This window comes from Sparus aurata, chromosome 12 (genome assembly GCF_900880675.1).
Source record: "Sparus aurata chromosome 12, fSpaAur1.1, whole genome shotgun sequence".
Taxonomy (NCBI): domain Eukaryota; kingdom Metazoa; phylum Chordata; class Actinopteri; order Spariformes; family Sparidae; genus Sparus; species Sparus aurata.
Genome location: NC_044198.1, coordinates 16,324,612 through 16,351,133, shown reverse-complemented (window position 1 = coordinate 16,351,133; position 26,522 = coordinate 16,324,612). Strand labels below are relative to the sequence as shown.

Genomic DNA, 26,522 nt, shown 5'->3' with positions numbered 1-26,522 from the left:
ATGACAATAAAAAAAGACATCTCATGAGATGAATAAGATGCAGATAAATGGAATAAGAACAGTGAAAACAATAAATGGAAAAACTGAAGGGAATAAAAGAAGGATGACCTCACATTTAAAAGCAAGTCTATAAAAGTGTGGCTTAAAAGAAGTGACTAAATATACAAAAATGAATGCTTATCATAATCACTGTCATTGCCGAGCCATCAGTCTACTGGAATATTAGCAAGAGGGAGAGAAAAGTGCAGTTTTTGTTACTATGTGTAATAACCACAAGTTAATGATTCAACAATAACATTTCTGTCTCAAACAACCTGTGGGAATAAGGGGAAAAAAAACTCTCACAGACATTGTTGTTGCTTGTGGATGCTCCAAGCAACTTTTAAAACTTAGGAAATCCTCCACAAAAAAACAAACGAGTATATCAAGAGGCCTTTGCCTGTATGCTGTCACCATCAGTCAACAGACTACAGCATAACTTGCTCATTAAACTTGCTGTTGTATAAAAGATGTCCCGAAGGCATCATTTTTAGTCACATGTGATTCACATGGCCCCATACTGCCTCTGGCCCCATGTCACAGAGCCCATCCTCTGAGTCACGTTGAGCATATATATATATATATATATATATATATATATATATATATATATATATATAGATAGATAGATATATGTATATATATATAAATCTCCCAGTTGATCTTTGATGATAGTCCTCATCCAGAGTTAATGTTTAGTATTGTATTATGTTATTGTTTAGGAGTGCATTTTCTTACAGCAGCTCATTCTCAGTTCTATAAAATGGCCGCTTATTGATTTAGTTTGTTTTTTATCATTAAAGTGGTTGCCCACGGGCCTGAACTATTCTCCTCAGATGAAATAATCTAAATGGTATCAGAATCCGTATCAGAAATTATTCTATTAGTCCCACACACGGGGTAAGTTTGTGTGTCAGAGCAGCCAAAGGACAGTTCAGTGTCACAGTAAACAATTATACTAGTAAATATATTAAAAAGGTAAGAAGAAGAGCTAGAGCAGATATAGAAATAGAATTGTATATACATAATATGTACAAATATGAACAGTGTGGGCAGTGTATTGTTATTAATAAATAATAAATACGAGTATGGAAATTTCCCAGTTAGTGAAAACCAAAATTAGAAATTAGTCATGTATACAGTTTGTATTGTCCCCACATGAGGAGGGTCAGCTTGGGAGTCAGGAAAGCAGGTAAGAGACAGCAAAAAGAGTTTGCATTAGTCTGTAAAATAAATAAATAAAACACATTTATTTTTTCTCCACAAGAGGGAGACCAAAACCTGATTATGAAATCGAGTCAGTCTTGATTTGTCTCAGGCTGAGGCTCACTTCTTGATCTCAGTAGGTCTACTCCTGATCCAACTGAAATGTTGGCCCATTTCATGTTATTAATTAGTGATCTTCTTGTTCCGACTGGCCCCAGGGGTTTCCACACACTAGTTTGGAGCATGTGAGAAAACTTAAAACAGGGGGAGACTTTTTATTTTTTGTATTTATTTATTTCTTTTTGCAGATTTGGGGTTTAAGTTTGTTTAGGGGAGCAGCCAGCTGATTGGCCGGTTGTGCGATGTGTTGTATGGTGGTGATTACAAGCCTACATACATAATCCTCAGGTAAATACACGTATTTTTGTTTGTTTGTTTGTTTATGAGTGCATAACATCTGAACAGAAACAAATAAGTGAACTTTTTGTGATGGAATTGCAGCATAATGTTGGGAAGACATTATTCAGCGGGTCAAAGATGGAAAGAAAACGTAAACATTGCAAATCGATACCGTGCAACAACAAAAAAAGATAGACTCTAACATCAGAACTGGATTTAATTAGACTTTTTCAAAATAAAACCATAAGTGAAAAAAACTAAACAAAACATAATAAACAGACACAACTGTAATAGCAATAGAGGATCACGGGTTGTTTTCTCATCAGTGGACGGTGATATGGGACTCCTGCCTGTTACAAGGTAATTAACGTTAGTTTGCCTGGCTTCCAACCGGTTGAGGGAGTTATTCCTTTTATCGGTTCTTCCGGTCGGCATTTTGAAAGAGAGCGAGCTAGCGAGCGAGCGAGAGGGGTAGGGGGTAGACAGCGCTCCTAGATCCCCCTTTCTCTCCGTTGTCCGATTGTTTTTATATCCGGAAATTAACCGGTGCCCCGCACGCCTAGCCCCCCCAGCGCCTGACCCAAAACGTCGTCCGATAAGGCCGGTGCCTTCGAGGAGGATGCTCTCCCGCTCCCAGCAGCTATGCTCGCCGTGAGAAAGAAGAAAACCCCCCAGTCCTCCCGACGGGAATCACTGCCGCCGTGTTAGCTGTTACTCGGAAGAGCTGTTTGAACGGTGGGACGGAGAGGGAGCTAGAGACTCTTCTCCAGCTGCCATCCTACTCCTGCTCCTCCCCCTCCTCCTCCTCCACCACCACCACCACCACCTCCTCCTCCTCCTCCACCAGAACCACTTCTCTTTCTCATCACATCCAGAGGTAAATAAGCCGGATTCCACAATAACAACCTCTTCGCCGACAAATTGTTTACCTCCCCGAGTGTTTCCGTGTTGCCGGACCCGCCGGGCGGCCGTTGGGAGCCGTTAACGGGATCAGCCAAGGGGATAATTGTGATCTGTGATGGGGTCTTTGCTTTGTACCCCTGCCTCCCTGGCGTCGGGTCGGGGTTACGCTTCCTCAGGCAAGTCCGTGGTCTACTAGGGAGCTAGGGATGCGTCGATGAAGGCCATTGCGAGTGCGAGATGGAAATCTAAAAGCCGTACACGGTCCGTGTGGGGAAAAGAGCGTCACGGAGTCGGCAGCCCACGGCTAACTGGGTTCGATTCACTCCCGGTGATGCTAGCTTAGGCAACTTACAGATCTACCTTGCCAGCTTAGCTAGCATACGTTAGCTGCATCTCCAGTTGTTGCTAGCCGGCTAGCCCCGAGTTGATTTTAAGTCACTTTCGCAGGCGTCGTTGCGCTGCTCGTCCCCCGACCAAGTGTCTACATCGTCAAAATAGCCATAAGTGAGTAATAATACAGTCGTATCTGGTGTGAGGGTGAGCTAATTCGGCTGTTATGTTTTTGGGTAGCCCCGGAAACCTTTACTGACACTGTAACAAAAGAAAGAATTCAAGATGTGTGCTAATTACATGCCTCTTTGTATCAGCGTCGGGATTTATTTCGTGGGTTTCGGCTGCGAGAAATGTATATAACTGATAAACTCAGACATGCTGACGTTTGAGGTTAGTTGGAGACATAACGCTAGCTAGACACAAACACACACACAGAGAAAGAGAGAGAGAGAGAGAGAGTGAGAGAAAGAATGGTTGTAACTTTTGTATCATTAGCTAGCTAAAGATAGAATTGTGACCACCAGAATCTATGTCCATTGCACGACCCCTCCTGCATTCACACGAGAGCTGCAATGATTGATTGTGTGTGTCTGCAGCCATCTGCATACATGTTAGACCTGACACAGTTGAGGGAAGAAAAAAAAAAGATGCACACAGCGGAGGTGTGTGTTTATTAAGGGGGAAACGAACCAGGAAACAAGATGTCCTGGACACCAGGAGCTTATATGAATCAATAACTTATGAAAGACATGCCCAGGCTTGCTAAAGGGTATTAACTATCTACGTCAGAGGTGCAGCTATATTGGCAGTGTAATAATGCACACTCATGAGCTGACACTCTTTTCAATCCTCACCCCCCCAGAGGAAGTGCACTGTAGTTATAAGGGAACACACTTGACTACTCCTTAATGCTCGCGATCCTAATAAAAACACTGCTGCATGTAACGGCACCCATCCTTGTTGACAGTACATTCTGTGAGACTGTTCTGTTTTTTCTTTTTCTTTTTTGTCTGTCTCTGCAGCGTTTTGGAGATGTGAGGATTAGGAAGAGATTGGTGATATCGAGCAGCCTGTGCATTGACACGACCTCTTGACCTCATCTTCAGCATGAATGGTGATATGCCTCATGTTCCCATCACTACTCTTGCTGGAATTGCTAGCCTGACAGACTGTAAGTGAAACGCCGTCTCCCTAATGCTGCTCGCACTGACCTGAACACTAACATTCAAACAAAAGATGTGGAGGGGCTAAGGAATACTGCTTTACAACGGGTGGCTCTAGGACAGACGGAAGTGAAGGGGTTCATATTGCTAAAGATGGGAAGTTATAAACTCAGTAATCTATTATTCTGATTAGAAATGTTGCAAACACAAAAGTGAAATCGAGAGAATGTATTCTGATTTTGGATCCATTTATTTCATCAAAAGTAAAGGAAGATATTTCAAGCTCAGGTTAACATATTAACAGTAGGCTGCATGGAATGGGTAAAAAGCATTTTTCAGACTTTAAAGGAGACTTATTATGCTTTTTCTTTTGTCTCTTCCTTAGTTTTATATAGGTTCCTAAGTCTGCACCAACAGAAACTCCTTTCTCCCTCAGAAAACACTGTACTTGAAGTGTTAATACTGTGACTTTGTGACATCACACTGTCACCATGTCACACATTTGTGTTATTTAATGCTTAGCAGTTCGTTTGGAACCCAGTTAGTTCATTTAGCACAACTGCTCTGTTGTTAGCAGTGCTGACTCAGGCATGTGCAAGCTGACCAATCAGAGCAGACTGGCTATTCAGGAGAGGGAGGACCTTAAAGAGACAGGAGCTAAAACGCAGGTTGCATTACCGGACAGTGTGAGAACACTGATGTGTTTTTTGAGCACAAAAGCATGTAAACGTATACTAGTGGTAATCCAAAATAAAACGATTAACCTGAAAATGAGCATATATCTCCTCTAAATCCCTACATACTGACATTTTCACATACTAATCTTTTTCCAGAAAAGTATTATTTTATATCTTTTTTAAAGCTTTCTTTCATTTTCCTTCCAACCATACCTTTCTTTCCATCATCCTCCTAGTGTTGAACCAGCTGCCCCTGCCTTCTCCTCTCCCTGCCACCACCGCTAAGAGTCTGCTCTACAATGGAAGGATCTCCGAAGAGGTCGGCAGCCTACTGGTGTGTCGGGATGAGAATCTGGTGACTCAGCTGGCACAAAGCCTTAACCAGGTCTCCACTGAACACATGTAAGTACCACTCACCCATCCTTCACACCTCGCATTTAAGCCAGTGGGCAGCTGATGCCTGCAATATGACTGTCACTGACTATACTTTTGCTCGCTTTCCAGAGAGTTGAAGGACAACTTGGGGAACGATGAACCCGAGGGTGACATGCCAATGCTTCTCCAAACTCTGCTGTCCAGGAACCCCAAAATCTTCAGGGACAAAAGTAGGCCAACCCAGTACAAGGTTTGGGGTGGTAAGGAGGAGGCATTGAGCCGTTGCTGTTGACTTTGCAGTTGAGCTTATTGCATGCGCTCTCACTGGCTGTACTCTTGGTTTTCCACTAATTATTCACCTGAGCATTCCCTCGGTCAGATGCACTACCTGCGACTAGTTAAGCCGCATTTGTTGTGTCCAAACTGAGGACAGAGCCATTGCGGGATGAAAAACATGGAATGGAACTTAAGTTAATTGGGATATTTTGTAACATGTCAAAGGGGTTACTTTGGAGATATAGGGAGATATAGGAGATAATAAGTCAATAGTCAATCACAAATTATTTAAGTATGAATTAGAGACGATATGCTCTTGTTTTTTTTTTCTTTTTAAAATGATCTTTGGCTTTTTTATCCCGTTATTAGTAAACGCCAGAAAGGAGAGATAACAGGAAATGAGGGGAGAGAGATTCCACAAAGGTCCCCATCCGGACACAAACTTGGATATTGTGGTTCATGGTTGGCATCTGAATGAAATTCCATTCAACCCTATCACATTGAGGAGGCAAAACAAATTTGACGGACAGAAATCTGGCCAAATAAACTTTAAGTACCATGGCTAGATAGCATTTGAAATATATGTATAAAAAAAACTGAAAGTTGTGTCTTCACTTGACAGACAAAGATGAAATCTGTTGTTAATCTCTTTGTCTCCATGGGTGGGAATAAAGCTGCTTCAACAGTTCCACTTCGTTTAGCCGACACTTGTAAGATAACTTTTAATTGGAATTTGAAAGTAATACATTACTGGGTGTTGACAAGTGCTCTGAACTCCTCTTTATAGACCCTGTGATATTTAGCAACAGAAGTATATTCAAAAAGGTATTTTGAATCCTACACATGTTTCTTAAAAGCATCGCTGTGTTTGTTTTAGGTATCGTCAGTGATATCGCTAATTGCCATAAACAGCTAAAAATTTGTGTTTTAACCTTTGTTCAGGAAAGCCTTCTAGTTTTATGAGCAGCTTCACTACCCTGCAATTACTGGTAATTATAAGTGTATGGCATGCATACACACTTTCATAGAATCATTATTTGTGCCGAAGAGGGAAAAATAAGAGAAAAGCTCTGCACACTGCCGTGTACTGCAGGGCTGGAGGTGCTGCTTACTGTAAGATGAACATTAGTCAGAAAAAAATAAACCACAAGCATCTGTGGTTGTGACCACACACACACAGACCTCAAAAATATATATTTCATTAACACTGATGCATCGGCCTGTTGAGGCGCTGGGTGAAAACATGTTGCGGTTCATTGATTGTGCCATTTTAGCCAGTAGTGGGAACTTAGTGCTTCTGACCCTGTGAATAGATAAGTGTGTACTTAACACCTGACAGGATGCACATAACCTTGCACCTTGCTATCAAAACACCTTTTCCTGCAATTATAACCTCCTCCTTCATACTCTGAACTTTAAATGATGTTTTGTGTCGATACACTTTACTTTCAGAATGTGTAACAAGTCTATACAATCGAGCTTTTAATACAGAAACAGTAGTTTAGCCAACGTGATGGATCCAGATAATATGATATGATTATCATTTAATTGGTTCTATTGTCATACATTATACTACCATATTTCCAATTATATATGCATTACATTGCCGACTATATATATTTCTGAAATGTTGAGTACTTTTTACAAATATATAGAGTTATCTGACCATGAATGTTGGCCAATATAGGCGTAATATTGCGCTGAGGCATTCGCCACCATCATGCCTCCTTGCTCAGACCATGCCCGCCTTCAAACTCGGCCTTCATCTCATCTACACACCTAACATAACTAGAAACAATTTTGCAATGGGATCACATCAGCCTCGATGCCCTGACAAAGTGTTTAGAACTGCATTTATGTTAGTTCTTTGTGTTAAAGTTGTCTCTAGGACCACATTTTACCATGCTGATTGCCAGCCAATGCAGTCACGGCTGATAATAATGTAACCCAGTACAGTAGATCTGAAACAACGCCTCTCTGACAAACTGTTAATGAAAAAAAGGAAGGGAGGATTTATAAGATTGTAACTTTTAAGTAGTTTCCAGTATTGCTATTGAGAATATGTTTTTTGGTTTTGGTGGATAGCCTTGTTACACTGCAGCTACTATTACATTTCACTTTCACTTTTGAATATTGTGCTTTATCTTCTTTGTAAACCTGAATACCTGTATTACCAAGTTTCTATTCCTTATGTACATAAGAGAGTTTTGGTGCAGCAGAATTTAGTATGTTCAGCTCCTTGTTTGTTTGAACTTAATTGTAGATTTCTTTTATCTTTATCTCTTAGGTGTAATGCAGCAGCCATTAATGCAACAGTATAAGATTTCTCAGAATCAGGTGCATGGGAGTCCAGGATCAAACTATCAGCAAACCACAGTTCCTCAAAGCCCCTCTGGGTAAGGCAGTGCCAGCATGCTTATGATAATGAAAAAGCAGATGTATCTACTTCTACTAAGGCTTCTTCTTTCTCCTTCACAGATGCTTTACATCCCAGCAGACTGGATCAGGTACTCGGTTCGCACCCCAGCAGAACAGCCCTATACCTAGTCCCTATACCCCTCAGAGTCCTGCAGACTACATGCAGTATAATCCACCCAGTTATTCTCAACACCAACAGAATCAGCAAGGTGAGTTTACACTAAAACCAGGAAAAATTAGGTTGCTGTCTTTTATACACACTCATTGGGTGAGGAGTATGTTGATGAGCAGACACTCTCTTAATATAATGTGGTAAAACTGCAGCTGTAGCCCTGCAAGAAGTTATCTGTCTTTCTGTTAGATAGACATTGCAAATAATTCAGTGGGTAATTCATTTCGCTCTCTGTTTTAGTTGCTGGTGGTGTGAGAAATATCCATGACAACAAGGTCTCTGGACAGCTATCAAGCAATTCATCAAACCATAATGTGAGACTAGGCTCCAATGTAGACTACATCAACATGGCTCACAGACTAGGAAATGAGGTAATACAGCGAATAAAGATATCTTGAGCTTGACCTCAGCAGATGCTGCAGTTGAAAATGCTGACAAATGTCTTGCCTTCAAACAGGAGAATGACCCCTCCATGAGGGCTGCCGCTTTTCCAGTTAAATCACCAGAGTCTGTGTGTTCCCCTGCGGGGAGTGAAGAGACTGCAAAAAGTAAACTGCCTTAGCAACAAGTCAATGGATTGTACAATTCATTTTTTGCCAAATTCTCTTTTCTGGTGCTCACATTTCCTTGAATTTACTGTGTTTTAGGAGAGTCCAGGCCTCCTCTTATCATGCAGTCACATCCACCTGATGTGCCACCAGGTGCAGCACCTGACCATCTCATCACCTCTGCTGACCGCAAAAAGAAGCAGAAAGAAAGGTGTAGGGAAGAAAATGAAGAGATGGAAAAAAATGCTTTGTATGGCATTGTTAGTTCTCCATCAAAAGACTCTGCCAGGCTGACTTTAAAACTGTCACGCGTGAGAAGTTCAGACACGGATCAACCTGGAGAACTTACTCCTAAGGCACACGGGGACTCAAATCATGAAACTGATTTGGTCAATAACAAAAATCAGTTGTCAAGGACTGTACAGGATGTGTCGCTCAAGTTTGGTGCTGAGGAGCAGGCGAACTGTCAGCAGGCTCCTGCTCGGCCTAATACCAAGGACTCTGGAGTCATCAGTGGGGTTGTGTTCGATGATGCTGAGATAGATACAATTGCAGAGATCGAGAGAATAGAACGGGAGTCAGCCAGTGAGAGAGAACGGTGGTCTAAAGAAGTCCAGGATAAAGGTATAGTTTGCCCTGGGCCTTCTTGCATTTATGCATTTCTTGATTCTTGCATTTCATGACCTAGGTTGGTTTGAGTTATTGGAAGATCTAAGCTACATTTCTCTTTATTGCAGATAAGCCACTGAAGAAACGGAAGCAAGACTCGTATCCTCAGGAATCCGGAGCTGATTCAAGTGACGGGCCTATCTTACAAGGGGGAAACACTGACAGCAGGTTGACACCCAAGAAGACAAATGCTGCAAGTAACGGTGCCAGTCGGCCTGCTTTAATGGTCAGTATTGATCTGCAGCAAGCCGGCCGAATGATTGGACAACCTGTAGTGGTCTTGGAAGCACAGAAGTTGTGTGAGGAACACCTACAGCGCATAAAGTCAAAGACTGACGTAAAGGTAGATAAAGTTGTTGAAAACCGACCTGGGATCATCAAACAGCAAGCAGATATTCCCAGGAAGTCTGGCTCAGATGGGCAACCAGAGACCACTAAAGAGAAGCAGGAACGGCGGCGTGAAAAACACAGACATGATGGCAAATCTGAGAGCGTCAAGGGACATTCGGATGACAAACAGCCAGACACTCCCCGGCAGAAACATGACAAGAATTCAGACTCTCGCCACAAAGAGGAAAAGAACCACAACAGTCACCAGCCGGATGTCTGCCAACCCAAGACTCCAAAAACCATGAGCAAGGCGGAACGCATCTCGAGACATGGAGAGGAAAAAATTAGGGATCGAAATAAAGTTAAGGACAGAGACAAGGACAGAGTCAGAGACAGAGATAGAGACGTGGACAGAAATAAAGATAAAGACAAAGACATAGATAAGAGCAGAGACAAGGACGGAGATAGAGATACAGACAAAGATAGAGATGGGGACAGAGATAAAGACAAGGATGGAGAAGGAGAAAAAGACCAAGACAAAGACAAAGAAAGAGACAAGGTCAAAGACAAAGACAAAATTAGAGATAGAGACAAAATTAGAGAGAGAGTGAGGGACAGAGATAAAGACAAGAACGGAGACAGGGATAGAGACAGGGAGAGAGATAAAAACAAGGAAGGAGAAAAAGATAAAGATAGAAACAAGGACCGAGATAAAGACAAGGACGGAGTCAGAGAAAAGGATAAGGACAAGGACGGAGTCAGAGATAAAGATAAAGACAGGGACGGAGTCAGAGATAAAGATAAAGACAGGGACGGAGTCAGAGATAAAGATAAAGACAGGGACGGAGTCAGAGATAAAGTTAAAGACAGGGACGGAGTCAGAGATAAAGATAAAGACAGGGACGGAGTCAGAGATAAAGATAAAGACAGGGATGGAGTCAGAGATAGAGATAAAGACAGGGACAGAAAAAGAGATAGAGATAAAGAAAGGGAAAGAAAACACAAGATGTTGCGGGAAAACTGCAACAGACACTCACCTGACGGGAACACTCGACCTGACAGCCCAAAGGTAAAGCGAGATGGAAGCAGAAAATCAACTGACCTCAACGGTCGACAGAGGACCGAGAATTCCAACCATCAAAACGCACAAAACAAGGAAGAGAGGAGGAGTGGGGACGGCAGCCTTAACTGCCAAGCGAGAAGCAAACAGCAGTCTTTTGAGACAAAACCCAGCGAGTTCCCCTCGTACCTGCTTGGTGGCACCTCAGGCAGTCTGAAGAACTTTGTGATTCCTAAATTGAAAGGGGACGTGAAAGAGAAAGATCCTCCACCTCTGAACAAACTCAAAGACGCCTTGAACGAACCCATTGTAAGGCTGAAGCGAGTGTCATTGATAGAGAGCTTTAGCAAACGAGCTAAGCCTGTTGTTGTGCTTCGAAGACTCAGTATTGATGAAGTAAAGACCATCATTCGGGAAAGCAGAGATGCACAGATCTCCAGATCCAGGAAGTGGTCCTCCGTTGAAAAATCGGAGAGAGGTATGATTTGATTTGTCTTAGATATTTGCACAAAGCTGTTTCTGGATCATCTATTTACTTTGAACCACTGTCTCAAGAATAATGTTGTTGGAGTCATTAATTTGGAATACAGTTGTGGATTAAGTTCCTGAATTGATCTAAGTTCTTCTGTCCTGAAAACTCACTTGCCTCTTGTGCTTACAGGGATGTCGATTAAGAGAAAGCACAGTATGATCAGTAAGAAATCCAAGTACGCTGAGGTGGACTCAGACGAAGACAAAGACAATGAAGATGACTCTGACAATGAGTGTCAGTATTTAACCTACATTTTCTTTTTTACAATTATTGTCAGAATACTGTTTTACCATGCTGCAATGCAGTAATCCTTAAGATGTAAAAAGATACTTGCAAATGCTTTATATTACAATAATTATACATTTAATACATCCATAAATGATGCTTCATGTTCTGTTACTTAATTTTCTGACTTATCCCTTTTATGTTATTGTTATAGCTTCAAGGAAAAAGTACAAAAAAGGTCAAGACAAGAAATGGAAGGCCAATGCTCGCCGGGGGTCTGGTAGCCGTCATCGTGATCGGAGCCCTGATGGTTCAGATGGAGGCACTCCACCACCAAGCATGAAAGATGGTGAGGCTTTTTTCACATGGGCTTACCAGTGGGCATAGCCTACAGCTTTAAGCCCGTCAGATCTACACCGGGCAAATGGATACGTGTTTTACACAAATATAGAAATATCTTCATGTGTAACATTTGCTTAATTAACAAGAGGGCCCAAACAGTTAACAATGTGTTGTAGAGAGCATTTTACAAAGTTTATAAAGTCTCTTCTTATGCAACAACTCTCAAAATGGAGCGATTTTCAGAGGGAGCCCGGGACTTTCTCTATAAGTGTGTAAGAAGTTGCGTTTATTGGTCAATATATTTGTAAATTTGCAATGTTTACTGTTAATAAAATGTCAAGCGAATTTACAAGAAAGCACCAACGATTTAGAATTTGCCACAACAGTTTTGCAGTTTCCTCATGCAACAACTCTTTAAATCAGGGAATTTATAAGGGAGTCCGGGGATATAGTGGCTTTGCCAGCTGTTGAGGCTTCTTTTAGTTGTTTCGTGAAGGACATCATTTGAGAGAGGGGCCGTTCAGTGTGGCCCAACACGCATGTACATGCAAACAGCTAAAGAGTGGGGTCACATGCAGCCCATACCACCTCTGAAGGAGGTCCAAGTAATCGGATCTCTCATGTGTCCTCAGTGAGTCTTAGGGGTGTTCAAACCTGTATTTGGAGCTGTCCACTTGTGATCTGATCCCACAGGATGGATGTTGATACCAAGTGTAAACAAGGCCTTTATTTTGTTTATTATCTCTAAGATGGCAAAATGATGGTCTCTCAATTATAACTTAATACAACAGGCATAATTGTGCTTCTAATTCCTGATGGCTGTCACTCAAATTAGTTCAGTTTGAAACCAGTGATCAGCCGGGCCAATTCCCTGGATAGCTGTATTACTACACACAAGTCTTTTCTCTATTTAACATTCAGTACTGGATTTCACTAATGTTGTTATTGTTCTCTTTTTGTTGTTCAGTTGCCAGAAAATTTAAGAAAAAGGAGCAACATAAAAAGAGGAAGGCATACGAGTCCAGCCTGACACTAGAGGGTATCATTTTACCACTCTGTTAAAAAAATGATTTCATAATAATGATGAATTGTAATTGTTCCAAGCTACATATTTGTATTAATCAATTTGTTAACATTTGTTTAACAGAAAAGATGGACTCATCCTCGGTTAAGAGATTCACGGCCAGCTTGGACAACATTCTTGAGAGCCTTGAGGATGTGGACCTTGCTGCTGAAGGTAAACATCAAGTGCTGCATGGTCTCCAAAGTTCTTGGCTTGCTGAAGTGTCGAACTGAAAAACCTGACAGTATTATAACTTTGTGCCCACAAACAGATGATGATGAGATACCTGAAGAGCTCTTGCTTGGAAAACACCAGTTGAGTGAGCTAGGCAATGATTCATCTAAGATTAAAGATATGGGCATCTTTAACAAGGTAAGAGTAGGAACATAGTAACAATCAGGTTCACAGTTGATTTATAGCTATTGAAGACCGTCAGTTCACAGCTGTGTTGTGGTGAAACTAACAACTCTTTTGTTTTGTCCACAGCTTCCATCTAGTAAACTGGTGAAAATTTTGAATATCCTTGAGAAGAACATTCAGGACAGCGTCAAACTTTCCACTTTAATGAACCACGTAAGTTGATATTACTTTGAAGCCGTGGGAGTGATAATGTTTTTCTCACTCAGTTTTCAGCGAGTTTTGTCCTTTGTTTTATTTTTACATTTTTTATTAATTGCTTTTGACATCTGTAGGATGATGATTCCATGGAGGAGGAGCGGCTGTGGCGTGACCTTATCATGGAGAGGGTGACCAAGTCCGCTGATGCCTGTCTGACTGCACTCAACATCATGACATCTCCACACATGCCCAAGGCTGTTTATATAGAGGATGTGATCGAGAGGGTGTTGCAGTACACCAAGTTTCACCTGCAAAACACTTTGTACCCTCAGTATGACTCCGCCTTCAGAGTGGATTCCCATGGAGGTCAGCACAGTTTTCTTTTGTTCTTCTAAGTTGTGCTACAAAAAGATTGCAAAAAATGGATTTCCAGTAGCTACCTTTGTGTATGCAGGGTTAATATATTACAACCCCAATTTAAAACAGTTTGCTTTGTAAAACATTGATAAAAACAGATGACAGGGATTTGCAAATCTTTTTTGGCTTATCAACGATGCCTATAACACACAAAATGAGAAGAACAACAGCGTCCCCACTTTTTTAATGATCCATGTTGTTTTTTGGTTTTTAAGGTTGTGGCTAAAATTGTCTTTGTGCCTTTTATATAACAAAATAATAATCTAGTAATGTAAACTGGAAGCAGTTGCATTATTTTCAGGGATTTACTGTTAAAGAAAATGCAAATACTCAACCTTTAGACAACCCATCAACCCCAGACACCCCTTTGTATTTCCCCGTGGTGTTACTATTGGTGCAGCTGTCGCAAAGACGTTGTCAACCTGGCTACTGTCCAAAACAAGAAAACGAGCGAAACCCCGATGTCAGGGCTATGTAAAGTTAAAGTTATACACCTGGCGCTATGGAAAAAGTATGCCGGTTTTGTGTTAAATGATCTCATCAAAATAATGCCCGTGGTTAGCTGGTGGTGGCTGGTGGTAAAGGCAAACACATATCTATGGGGAACAGACTTTGACACAATTACAGAGTTCCCCATCGAGTGACTGCCTGCCACTCTTCTCAGTTTCTATCACTTTCCCTCTTTGCCTTCTTTGTGCAGACACGCTTCCTTTGTGCTGCAATTCAGTCTTGATTTTTCAGTGGAAAATCCAGCCCAGTAGCAGACCGAATACCATAGTTAAAGCGAGGGTTAAAGTGAATCAGTCTATATGCGGGTGGTGCCATGTTTCTTCAGCCATTACACTGTGCAATACGTATTAACTTCAAAATGATAAGTTAAAGCAAAAAAGTTGTCCATTGCAAGTTTAAATTCATGAAGTAAGTGCTTATCAGCTGAAGTTAAGGACGATTTAACCTTCTTTCTTTTTTTTTATAAAATCGATGGATAGAAAGATGAAAGAATATTCTTGTTGCTGTATTTCCTGATGTGAAACTCTGCAGTTGAATCGAAAAATGTCTCCCACGACTGACACATTCTAACACTATTTTATCAAAAAGAATACTTCAGTATTCTGCAGCCATGGTACTTTTCTGCTGCTGTTTGAAGTGGCTTACTTATCTTTTATTCCACTCTTTTTTCTCTTCATCTTCCTCACCTTAGGTGGCATACATACTTCAAAGTCCAAGAGAGCAAAGAGCTCTGCCCACAAACAGAAGGTGGTGGTCGTGCTCTACAGCAAAGTGTGTGATATCATCAGCGGCATCTCAGAGCTCCTGGAGATCCAGCTGCTAACTGACACCACTATTCTCCAGGTGAGACTCTTGATCTGGTGTCCACATAATTCAAATTCATGACCCCATTTCACCTTTGATTCTAAGGCTTTAACACACCTGATTGCTTTTGTGCCTTTATAATTTATTAGGTGTCCACCCTGGGTATTACACCGTTTTTTGTGGAGAACGTCAGTGATCTGCAGTTGTGTGCCATCACACTGGTGACAGCAGTAAGTCTGTGATAGCATGCAATTTTCATGTTATTCTAGCAGTTAATTTTGCCACAAATTGTTTTTTTCATGACATCTCTATTATGTTTTGATTTAGCGTTTTGCATTTCACTCTTCCCTCAGGTGTTCTCTCGTTACGAGAAGCACAGGCAGCTCATCCTCGAAGAGATCTTCACCGCTCTGGCAAGACTGCCTACCAGTAAACGCAGCCTCAGAAACTTTAGGTGATAACATCTTGTGTAGTGAATATTTGCTCAGCAAATTAAATGAATGAAGAAATTGTTCATTGACCTTCTCTGTGTTGCTCTGTATCCCTGTACTTCATGTCATGCTTCTCCAGGCTAAACAGCTGTGACACAAATGGAGAGCCTGTCTATATCCAGATGGTCACAGCGCTGGTTTTTCAGCTCATCCAGTGTGTGGTACACTTTCCATCAGAGAGGGACCCAGATGATGATCACAATAAGAAGGTAACTAGCAATGATTTAACTGAAACTTAACTGTACTTATCTGAAAGATTTTTTTTTGTTTCAGAAATTGTTTTACATATTAAAGTAATTATTTTTGTAGGTGGATAAGGACGTCTTCATCACAAACTCTTATGAGACTGCCATGAGGACAGCTCAGAACTTCCTGTCAGTGTTTCTAAAGAAGTAAGTCACTGGTCCCACATTCGCTGCACAGCACAATGTCTTTTCTTGATTCCCACCCGCACCTCTTTAACTACAAGCCACTGTCAGCTTTGTCTATGGATTTTTTGTACCACAGTGTACCTGCTGCTGCCATGGAACAAGCTGCAATATTAACTTGCTCTTTGTTCAAAAATCTAACTATAAAGCTTGTAATGTCTGTCTGTCTGTCTGTCTGTGGGCCAAATTTGGTGAAATTTGGACAAGTGACAATCAGTATTAAGAAGGTTTATATAAACAGGGAACTCCAACTCAAGACTGACTCACTGATTTATACGATATCAATTAAATCAATCAAAAAGGCGCATTTGAATGGGCACTGAACCCATACACTAAAAATGTGTATTTTGTATGTTTCAGGTGTGGCAGTAAGCAGGGAGAGGAGGACTACAGGCCTCTGTTTGAGAACTTTGTTCACGACCTGCTGTCTTCAGTCAACAAGCCTGAATGGCCGGCAGCTGAACTGCTGCTCAGTTTACTGGGCCGCCTGTTGGTGAGTAGCATTGTTCACTTCAAAGTCGACATCATTCAACACCTCCCCAGTGTTGCTGATGTTTGTTTTTATTGTGACATTTCTCCTCCACTTCTTGCACTCCAGGTGCATCAGTTCAGCAACAAGCAGACAGAAATGGCACTCAGGGTGGCATCGCTGGATTACCTCGGCACTGTGGCTTCTCGCCTGCGCAAAGACGCTGTCAACACCAAGATGGACCAAAAGGCTATTGACCGCATCCTCAGAGAGGTAGACTGGATAGTTACATAATCATTTTATCAGATGTAAATTAACAGTGTCATTGATGCTCCTTTTGCTTATTGATCTCCTTACAGACTCCAGGCAGCGATGAAGTTCAGCAGCTCCAGAAGGCCTTGCTACACTACCTAGATGAGAACATTGAGACAGAGCCATCTCTGGTGGTGAGTGTTTAATCTTCATACACTCAGCCGTGTACTTAGAGAAATCATTATGGTCACATTTACAATACCCTGAGGACTGGATGCTCAGTGTTGGCATGCAGTAATACCCTCTTGAAGCCCTGTACTCATTTTACTTAAAGCTCTCAAATGACTTGACATAAGGATATTGAGAGTTTTTAGATTTAACGTAAAAGAGGCATGGGTTAAACAGGGTTTCGTTGTGATAAACTGATAAACTCTTTAGCATTTTTCATCACATATGCATTTGTTTTCTTATAGTTTTCTAGGAAGTTTTATGTTGCCCAGTGGTACAGGGACACTGCAAGTGAGGCAGAGAAAGCGATAAAGTCCCAAAATGAGAGTGATGAGGACCTGAAAGGCGGACGTCTTTCCAAAGAATTTGACTCAACTGAGGAGATTATGCAGAGGGCCGAGACACGAAAGAAATTCCTCCGCAAGGTCATCAGGGCATCACATTCCAGTTCTTTGAGGTAAATATTACTTTACTTTGGATGATTGCACTAATTGGCTGTTTGCCTTGTCCACCTATCCTGGTGGTAAATGTTCTTTTGGATTTTTCTTCCAGGGAAAACTCTGACACAATAGATTATGAGGACTCCTGTCTGATTGTCAGATATCTGGCCTCTATGAGGCCGTTTGCACAGAGCTTTGATATTTATTTATCACAGGTAAGAGGATTTATTTTAGATAAATGTAAGAGCTTTTGTTGTGTTGGCTGTCACTAACCTTTTCCTCCTCTTACTATCCCCCTTGTATAGATTCTGAGAGTGCTGGGTGAGAGTGCCATCGCAGTCAGAACTAAAGCCATGAAGTGTCTGTCTGAAGTAGTAGCTGTGGATCCAAGTATTCTTGCACGGGTAAGTTCAAGGTTCTTGATTTTTTTGAACTTCACAAAGAAATGCAAATGCAGTCCCCTTATGATACATGAGAAAAAAATGTATGGGGTAGTATGTGGGATGAGTTTAGGAATCTAATAGAGAGATTAGGAAAGAAGCTGCTCTTTAGTCTGCTGGTCCAGTAGCGGACACTTCTGTATTCCTTGCCAGACAGCAGATGGGTGCACAGGCTGTCGCTGGGATAGCTCTTGTCTTTTAGTATCCTTTGGGCTCCGTGCAGGCACTGACTACACTAAAATCACTGATTGCTCGGTAGATGGGTACCAATGATGTTCTGAACGGTTTCAATCACCCACTGCAAAGCTTTCCAGTCCTGGGCCGTCCACGAACCATGCCAATTTTCTACTGTTTCTGGTCAGGATTCTTTCTATCGCTTATCATATGTAGTTAACATGAACCTGGCATGGGAATTTAAATTTCTTAAAGGACAGGTTCACCCAAAAGTGAAAATTCAGTCATTATCTACTTACCCCTTTGTGAATGGAAAGTCAGGCGAAGTTTGGTAGTCCACAAAACATTTCTGGAGCTTCACAGCAAAACAACTTGCAGAATTCAGCTGGGGACTTGATTTAAAAATGTGAACAAAACAAAAAAGAAAACGGTTCCATACAGCTGTTCTGGTGTAAGTCAAGTGTCCAGAAGCTTGGATATCAGATCAAAGATGCCAAAATGAATTTAAAGTAAGTTTTTTACACATGTTTGATCAAACTTGTGCACCCAATTCGAATGGGTTGGGTCAAGCTATTAGCTTAGCAGCTACAGTGAAGATTTCTGCATAAAAAAGGGTGTAAAAAACAAATCAGTTTAAGATTTTGGATCTCCCGGAACCTTGGATAACACAGGATGAAGTGTATGTTTTTTTTACATTTTAAAACAGGTCCCCATCCACTGCAGTTGTTATTGTTGTTTGGCTGTGAAGCTCCAGAAATGTTAGGTGGGCATAAGTTTCCCTAAACATATAGCTATTTCTGAGCTTTCTTAGCCAGGGTACCTTAGAATACTGGCCTAATTATTTTTTTTCCCCAGATAAAAGCCATCTTTATATTTTATTCATCTTTTTTTAGAATCAGTTCTAACAGGGGGATTCTGTTTAGAGCTTAGGGGTTTTGTTTTGGCATTAACAGGAAAATTATGCCAGTTTAACACAGTCAATCTAGCAGCTGTAACATTCAGTAATGTCTATTTATGCTTGACTAATCTCCCCTATTTGTTTCCAGTTGGATATGCAGCGTGGGGTTCATTGTCGCCTCATGGACAACTCCACCAGTGTGCGAGAGGCAGCTGTGGAGCTCCTCGGCCGTTTTGTGCTCAGTCGACCAGAGCTCATTGAGCAGTACTATGACATGCTCATTGAAAGGATCCTGGTAATTTCTTAAGCTTCTCTTTTCACCTCATTTAACAGCTGATTGTGAGGTTCTGTATTGCACACGAGTGTAACCATTTTTTTTTCTAGTGGTAAAGTTTAAATTCATTCGGCCACATCATATGCGTTTTAAAGGAATGGACCAAGTCAATCATGAGACAGGCTAAAGTGGAACTTTGCCCTTGAATATAGAAATTACTCTAAGCAAGAAGTTCATTTTAAGTGCAAAGGTTCAGCTAAGGTGAAATCATCTTTTTTTCCCTACACTGCCACCTACAGATCTAATAAAGAACTGCAACCATTTGACAGTGCAACCATTTGAGAATTTTCCTACTCCTACCTATTCATGTTTGTCCATCATGCATCTGTTTATTTTACATATTAAATGTTCACATTTTAACAGGATACTTTAAATTTTTCCAAGTCAATTACAAATATAATTTTCAAATGAATCAATGACAAAAAGGCACTGTACATTGAATCCATATTGAGCTGCCCTTGTACCCATTTTGTCTTTACACAGGACACAGGCATTAGTGTGCGGAAGAGGGTGATTAAGATCTTGAGGGATATTTGCCTGGAGCAGCCTGACTTCCACAAGATCACTGAGATGTGTGTCAAGATGATCCGAAGGGTCAACGATGAAGAGGGGATCAAGGTCTGTGTTTCATTTTATGCAAATTTCACTTTCAAGTGTTGAAAAGTTTCATATTTCAGTATACAGTTTTTATACATATGACATATTTTTCCATGCAGAAACTTGTGAATGAGACATTCCAGAAACTGTGGTTCACTCCCACACCCAGTCATGACAAAGATGCACTGACCCGGAAAATCTTGAACATCACAGATGTGGTACGTATGATCTGGGCTTGTGATAAAAATGCTGGTGCCATTATTTTTAAACATGTTTGTGTCTGACTCATGCTTTGTTGCAATTGTTTCATCCCAGGTGTTGGCATGTAAAGATTCTGGCTACGACTGGTTTGAGCAGCTTCTCCAAAATGTAAGTTGTTTAACTCCTGCAGCTGCTTTGATTTCTCAACAGCAGCTTGAATGTCTATATAAATAGCTGCTGCTTGCATATTTTGTCTAACATCTTATCTAATATCTGTATGCCAACTGTTTAGCTACTGAAGTCAGAGGAGCAAGCGTCATACAAACCTGCCAAGAAGGCCTGTGTTCAGCTGGTGGACAATCTGGTTGAACACATACTGAAATATGAAGAGTCTCTTGCAGGTAAAAAATGAAACGTAATAGTACGCCTGACTACAAAATTCTTGTGTTAAACAACAGGCTTCGATGTGCTGGGGTATCAATGTTTGCTGTGATTGTGTTTCAGACTGTGAGGACAAAGGGGTAAACTCAGGTCGTCTGGTCGCATGCATCACAACTCTCTACCTGTTCAGCAAGATCAGGGCACAGTTAATGGTCAAACATGCAATGACTATGCAGCCCTACCTGACCACCAAGTGCAATGTGAGTATATTCATTTTGTTCAGTCTTGCTTGAAAGTATGAGGGATAATTTGTTGAGACTGGTCCCCACTGTAAGCAAATGAACACATTTTATGAAGTATTACAGCTCCATCTAGTGGCAGCCAAATAAAAGCACAAGTGTTCAACACAGAGTCCATCCCAGTGCCTACATCACAAGTCAAGTGCCTACTCCTGTGCAGCGTCTCCAGTAATTGCCCATTAGGACCACAAACATGTTGAGGTTTGACAGAGTTACTGAAGCACACTTGTTTAATAAGGACATCACACTTATATACTTTATACCTTTCATATTAACCTGCAATGCTTGAATAAGAAAGAGATGATGTCCAAAAATCTGTTCTAAACTCAATTCAAAATTACCTTGAAATGGTCCCAAAAAGCATTCAGTTGAACTATCCAATACCTGTAGACACCCAGTAATATTCCTTGGTAACTGACTGTGAAGGTTCTGCAACAGCTTATTGAATATTATGAAAAATGACATGGAAGCCTATTCATGTCTGTGCAAAAAACAGCCTAAAGGTGCATTACTGACAACAACAAAAAGTTAATTTCCAGCTCATTTTTGGACTGTGCAGCTCATTCTTTATTGACGTTTCAGACTCAGAACGACTTCATGGTGATATGTAACGTGGCAAAGATCCTGGAGCTGGTCATCCCTCTGATGGACAGTCCGAGTGAGACCTTCCTCACTACCTTAGAAGAAGACCTGATGAAGCTCATCATCAAATATGGCATGACGGTCAGTGTCGTTTATAGCGTACAGCTTTCACAGTTAGCTCTCGAAGAGATTTAAGCATGACGTCATTTGTTGTGTCTGCTTCCCAGGTTGTCCAACACTGTGTAAGCTGTCTCGGTGCTGTTGTCAACAAGGTCACACACAACTACAAGTTTGTTTGGGCTTGTTTCAACCGCTACTATGGTAAGACTTATGTACTGTTACAAACATTTTCTCATACTAGAATTCTTGCATACTTTGAAATAAAAAAGGCCAGAAAAAGAATAAGAAGTACACAAATATTCTTCTAACATGTACACAGAGCTTGTAATTGTTAAACTGTTCATTAATCTTCAAATTCAAGTTTACATTTAAGCCCATACTCAGTCTTCCCTAAATTTTACAGGAGCTCTGGCCAAACTGAAGACGCAGCACCAGGAGGACCCCAACAGCTCCACCCTCGCTGCTAACAAACCGACTCTCCTGCGCTCACTGTTTACTGTGGGAGCTCTCTGTCGACACTTTGATTTTGACCAAGAGGAGTTCAAGGGTGCTAACAAGGTAAACACTCGCAATCTGCTTCAAAATATGTGTTAAAGCTGAATCTGTTATGATGACTGACTTGCTGAACCACCCCCTTCCCCCACCTTTGTCTCTTAGATTGTCATTAAAGACAAAGTGTTGGACCTCCTGTTGTACTTCACCACTCACGAAGATGAAGAGGTTCAAATCAAAGCCATCATAGGTCTAGGTATGTTGCAACTCATCTCTGATTGTATTAATACCTCTTTTAATCTTCTAAATGTCCTGTTGAATTGTTTTTGACTTTTGTTCCCTCAGTAATTGTGTCTGTATTTGAATTATTTGTTTGATCTCAAGGCTTCCAGTTCATCATGCACCCAGAGCTGATGTTTGTGCAGGATGTGAAGGTTCTGTATAACAGCACCCTGTCAGATGAAAGCAGTTTGGTCAGTCTGAAGATACAGGTGCTTAAAAACCTGCAGACGTACCTACAGGAGGAAGACAATCGGATGCAGGAGGCTGATCGCGAATGTGAGTTTGCTGCCATGCCGTAAACTATCAGTGTCACATAGATGATCCTTTGATTGATCAAGTTGACATTTTCTTTGTTTATTCAGGGAAGAACCAAGCTAAGCAGGAGGATCTGAAGGAAATGGGAGACATCTCATCGGGCATGAGCAGCTCCATAATGCAGATTTACCTGAAGCAGGTGCTGGAGTCTTTCTTCCACTCCCAGTCCACCGTTCGGCACTTTTCCCTGAGTGTCATCACACTGACTCTCAGCCAGGGCCTTGTCCATCCTGTACAGGTACGCTCACAGTCTCACTTACCCTAACCCTAACTCAAGACAAGACAGACATGGACACTATCTCTTACAAGCAAGATCTGTGTGAGATTGCCCTCTCTGCTGCTTTGAATGCATCATGAGTTGTTCACAGACTAGGAAAAATGTGTGTTGTTTTTTTTAGTGTGTGCCCTACTTGATCGCCATGGGAACAGACCCAGAGCCAACCATGAAGAACAAAGCCGATCAACAGCTGGCGGAGATTGACAAGAAATATTCAGGCTTCATCCATGTGAGCGGCTTTTCTGGTTTATGATCAGTGTGTGTAAATGATATTGTTTGATATAACTGTATATGCGGGGAGTTGTGTGTATGTTTTGTTATGGCTGGAGAACTTCAAACAGCTGAGGCTAGAGTGAACGCTCCAAATTTTCAACCAATGTTTATATATAAGTAGTAACTTATTGTCTAGACTTGACTTAAGTGATTCTCGTTAGATGAGGGGAAATCACAAGGCAAGTGTCTGAATTTCAACAATCATCATTTTATCTATGCACTTTCTGAGTTGTATCTCACTGTGAATTCACAGATGAAGGCTGTAGCAGGGCTGAAGATGTCTTACCAGGTACAACAGGCCATTAAGGGATCCAAAGGTGCCGTGATCCGAGGCCTCCGTCATGATGACTCGGACGCCGCTCTCTGCGCTCATCTCTACACTTTGGTCCGCGGGAACCGACAGCACAGACGCGCTTTCCTCATTTCCCTGCTCAACCTGTTCGATGACAGTTCCGTAAGTTTGCCTCTCTCCTTTAGACCGATTCTCTTCTCTGCTTACAGTTTTTCAGGTTTGCCCATCAAGTTCCTATAGTAATGTTTTGACACTCTGTCCTTTACAGAAAACGGAGGTGACCATGCTGTTGTTCGTAGCAGACAGCTTGGCGTGCTTCCCCTACCAGACCCAGGATGAGCCCCTTTTCATTATGCACCATATAGATATCACTCTGTCTGTCTCTGGCAGCAACCTGCTCCAGTCTTTCAAGGAGGTGAGAGCCTTTGTCTCATTTTGCTCATGACTTATTGATCTTTTATTTAGCATGAGCTTATTTATTTGGTCTTTTATTGAGTGACTTTCTTCTTTGCGCAGTCTTTGCGGAAAGAGCCCGTGCAGCGGGAAAAGATGACTAAGAAGCCAAAAAAGAAGAAGAAGAAGAAGAAGAAGAAGAAGAAGCAGTCTCGGAGGAGGAAGAACAGCTCTGATGAGGACGAGGACGACGAGGAGGATGATGAAGATGAAGACAGCAGTAGCACATCCAGTAGCAGCGATGAGGAGGAGGAGGAGGAGGTGGTGGTCCACAGGCGAAAGAAATCAGCTGGTTCCGACTCTGACTCTGAAGACGAGGATGCACTGATAGACCGTCTGCCTGAAAACCCTGACCCTCTGCTGGACTTTGCAAGCGCTTCGCAGGGTATTCTGCTGCTGCTGGTGCTGAAACAACACCTGAAGAACCTGTATGGCTTCTCAGACAGGTAGGCCGCATCAAAAATGCCAATCAGCAATTGTTTTATCAACTCTGCCTCAGCAGTGCAGCTGTTCACGTGACTGAACCGAACTTTTTGTTTGCAGCAAAATCCAGAAATACTCACCCACGGAATCAGCCAAAGTGTACGACAAGGCTGTGAACAGGAAGTCGAAGGTGCATTTCAACCCTCGTCAGACACTGAATTTCCTGAAGTATGACACGGCCAACATGGATCTGAGCTACGAGACCAAGAAGAATATTGTGAAACAGTATCTGGACGTAAGCATTCAGTGTTATGTTTTAAGTTTATTTAAGTCTCAGGAACATGTACCAGACAAAAGGTATGTCTGTGAGAAGGAGAGTGCAGAATATCAATTGTCTCTGAACATTAGGTAGATCAAATTAATTCAAGTCATGTTCAACAACTGACGGAAACCTTGGTGCATTAATTAATAAACTGTGTCCAAGGTTATTTTTCCGTATTGATCCACACTTATTGTTAGATAGAAATAATCACGTCAACTGAAGTGTCACCTGCTTTTATCTCTCAGTTCAAGGTACTGATGGAGCACTTGGATCGTGACGAAGAGGACCAGGAGGGTGAAGCGAGTGCCAATGCCAGAAACAAAGCAATTACTTCGCTGCTTAAGGGCTCAAAGCCCTCAAACCACAACCACAATAATCACACTGCTCCAGTGGAGACTGATGAAGAGGAGAGTGAGGATGAAGATCCCCCCGCGGTAAGAATTTTAAAGAGCAGAGATTACTCAGAGGATTTACATGTTAGATTTCCCATGTTTGAACTACTTCTGCATAGACTCTGGGCATTAATGAGGTTGTGTGGATATGATATTTGGAGATAACAAAAGTCGTGGATTTTTCAGTGTCTAATTGTTCCTGTGCTACTGTTGATACATTATGACATGTGGAAAACCGTGTGATGCTTCTGCTATAAAAAAAAACGAAGAGTAATAAACAACTGCATGTTCTTTCCACAGCGGAAACCAAGGAAAGGGGATTCCGCAGAGGATTCAGGTCACAAGAACGAGAGGGTGGAGGCCATGGACGTTGTCGCCATCCTCCGTCCCAAATACAAAGACAGACCACAGATTGCCAGGGTCGTTCAGAAGATCAAAAATGGCTACAGCATACACTGGATGACCGGCTCTTACTCCGGGCCCTGGGTTGTGGCAAAGAAACGGGACGGTCGCAAAAAGGTGCCTTGGGTCGACACGATCAAGGAGTCAGACATTATTTACAAGAAGATCTCCTTGACAAGCGGTCAAAAGCTGTCGAACAAAGTGGCACAGACGTTACGGGCGCTGTACGCTGCCAAGGAGGGGGGGAAGAGTTAATCAGCTGGCAAGACACCCCTCACAGCCCAAATCTACACAGATCCAATATGTTAAAGAGAGAAGAGGGACTCGGTGGAGGAACAAGCAGTGAGAACACTGGTCTGTTTGAAAACAGAGAGAAACACGAGAAGGAAATGTTTTGGAAAACATTGTGTGGGAGTTCCTTCGCTGTTGTGCAGCAGCTTCGTTGTATGATTTTTACTCCCACTGTACCATAGTTTAACTCAACACATGTTTATATCTGAACATAATTCTGTAAAAAAAAAAAAGAAACTGAATGTTGGAAATTAGTGTATTGATGATGTTCTTAATAAAGTGTTTTTGGAGTTTAAAACTAGCACCAGATGGATTTATTCACTTGACCAGAGCTCCAACAACTTTTAACTTTCTTCTTCTTTTCCTGTTTGTTTACCCACACTGTGTAACGGAGTATCTTTGATATAATTTATTTTACGTTAAAAGCAGTGCAGTATCTGTGCCTATATGCAGGGGAAGTTATATTGTTTTTAATATAGATTTTGATGTTAGAGAACACAGAGCAAGAAAAAAGTGATCCCCTGCTCCTCTGGTGGAACAAATACTGCAATAAATTTTTCTTACGTCTTTGTTACTTGTTTGTGTTTTTTTCCCCCACGTCAGAGTACGCATTGCATCGTTTTCAAAATCATGGGGCTCGTCTTTTTTTGCCTGACCTGTGCCTCTGAAGAAATGATACCACATCTCACTCACTTGCTACCTTTCAAAGATCATTTTGTTATGGTGGTTTTGACTGTGAGGATGTGCACATCAGCAGCTGACAGGTACCTTAATGACATCTATCAGACTTTGGCCCACAGAGTTGTTAAATTCTCTGTTTGTTGTTAAGATTACCTGCGTTTTGGTAGAAAATGTTAAACATAAAAATAGTCCTGTACTGACTGCTGCAGCAGCAATGCAGCTATACCTGTGTATGTTTTCTGTCTCATCTCTATGAAAGCTATAAAACCTTAGA

At 41.6% G+C, this 26,522-nt stretch overlaps 1 protein-coding gene across 5 annotated transcripts; it reads left to right on the top strand.

Moving 5' to 3' along the window:
* Window positions 1-1,985: 1,985 nt before the first annotated feature.
* Window positions 1,986-26,141, top strand: LOC115592601 (nipped-B-like protein B). 5 transcript variants are annotated; one of them, XM_030435562.1, is made up of 47 exons: window positions 1,986-2,004; window positions 3,903-4,051; window positions 4,957-5,122; window positions 5,225-5,355; window positions 7,659-7,767; window positions 7,850-7,998; window positions 8,202-8,332; window positions 8,419-8,509; window positions 8,609-9,133; window positions 9,247-11,046; window positions 11,230-11,334; window positions 11,540-11,674; window positions 12,635-12,706; window positions 12,815-12,904; window positions 13,002-13,102; window positions 13,217-13,303; window positions 13,423-13,654; window positions 14,907-15,058; window positions 15,169-15,249; window positions 15,373-15,473; window positions 15,590-15,719; window positions 15,820-15,902; window positions 16,299-16,431; window positions 16,537-16,680; window positions 16,767-16,853; window positions 17,133-17,344; window positions 17,440-17,542; window positions 17,633-17,731; window positions 18,988-19,134; window positions 19,657-19,791; window positions 19,890-19,988; window positions 20,086-20,139; window positions 20,264-20,372; window positions 20,476-20,612; window positions 21,234-21,374; window positions 21,461-21,554; window positions 21,757-21,911; window positions 22,011-22,101; window positions 22,230-22,403; window positions 22,490-22,680; window positions 22,841-22,948; window positions 23,246-23,446; window positions 23,553-23,699; window positions 23,801-24,183; window positions 24,281-24,455; window positions 24,728-24,916; window positions 25,175-25,531. In XM_030435562.1, exons 2-47 carry the CDS (start codon window positions 3,988-3,990, stop codon window positions 25,529-25,531), a joined length of 8,400 nt encoding a protein of 2,799 aa, XP_030291422.1. In that variant the 5' UTR covers window positions 1,986-2,004; window positions 3,903-3,987. The 5 variants fall into 5 exon arrangements, with proteins under 5 accessions (XP_030291422.1, XP_030291419.1, XP_030291423.1 ...); XM_030435559.1 differs by lacking the exon at window positions 1,986-2,004 and adding an exon at window positions 2,083-2,521 and having other exon boundaries at window positions 25,175-26,141; XM_030435563.1 differs by lacking the exon at window positions 1,986-2,004 and adding an exon at window positions 2,083-2,521 and having other exon boundaries at window positions 5,225-5,325.
* Window positions 26,142-26,522: the final 381 nt, after the last annotated feature.

Excerpts from the sequence above, each read along its gene's own strand:
- LOC115592601 (XM_030435559.1), top strand. The coding sequence starts at position 3,988 with ATGAATGGTGATATGCCTCATGTTCCCATCACTACTCTTGCTGGAATT. Across the intron at positions 5,123-5,224 it reads CAGGTCTCCACTGAACACAT|AGAGTTGAAGGACAACTTGG; the intron begins GTAAGTACCACT and ends CTCGCTTTCCAG. Across the intron at positions 16,681-16,766 it reads TTGACCGCATCCTCAGAGAG|ACTCCAGGCAGCGATGAAGT; the intron begins GTAGACTGGATA and ends ATCTCCTTACAG.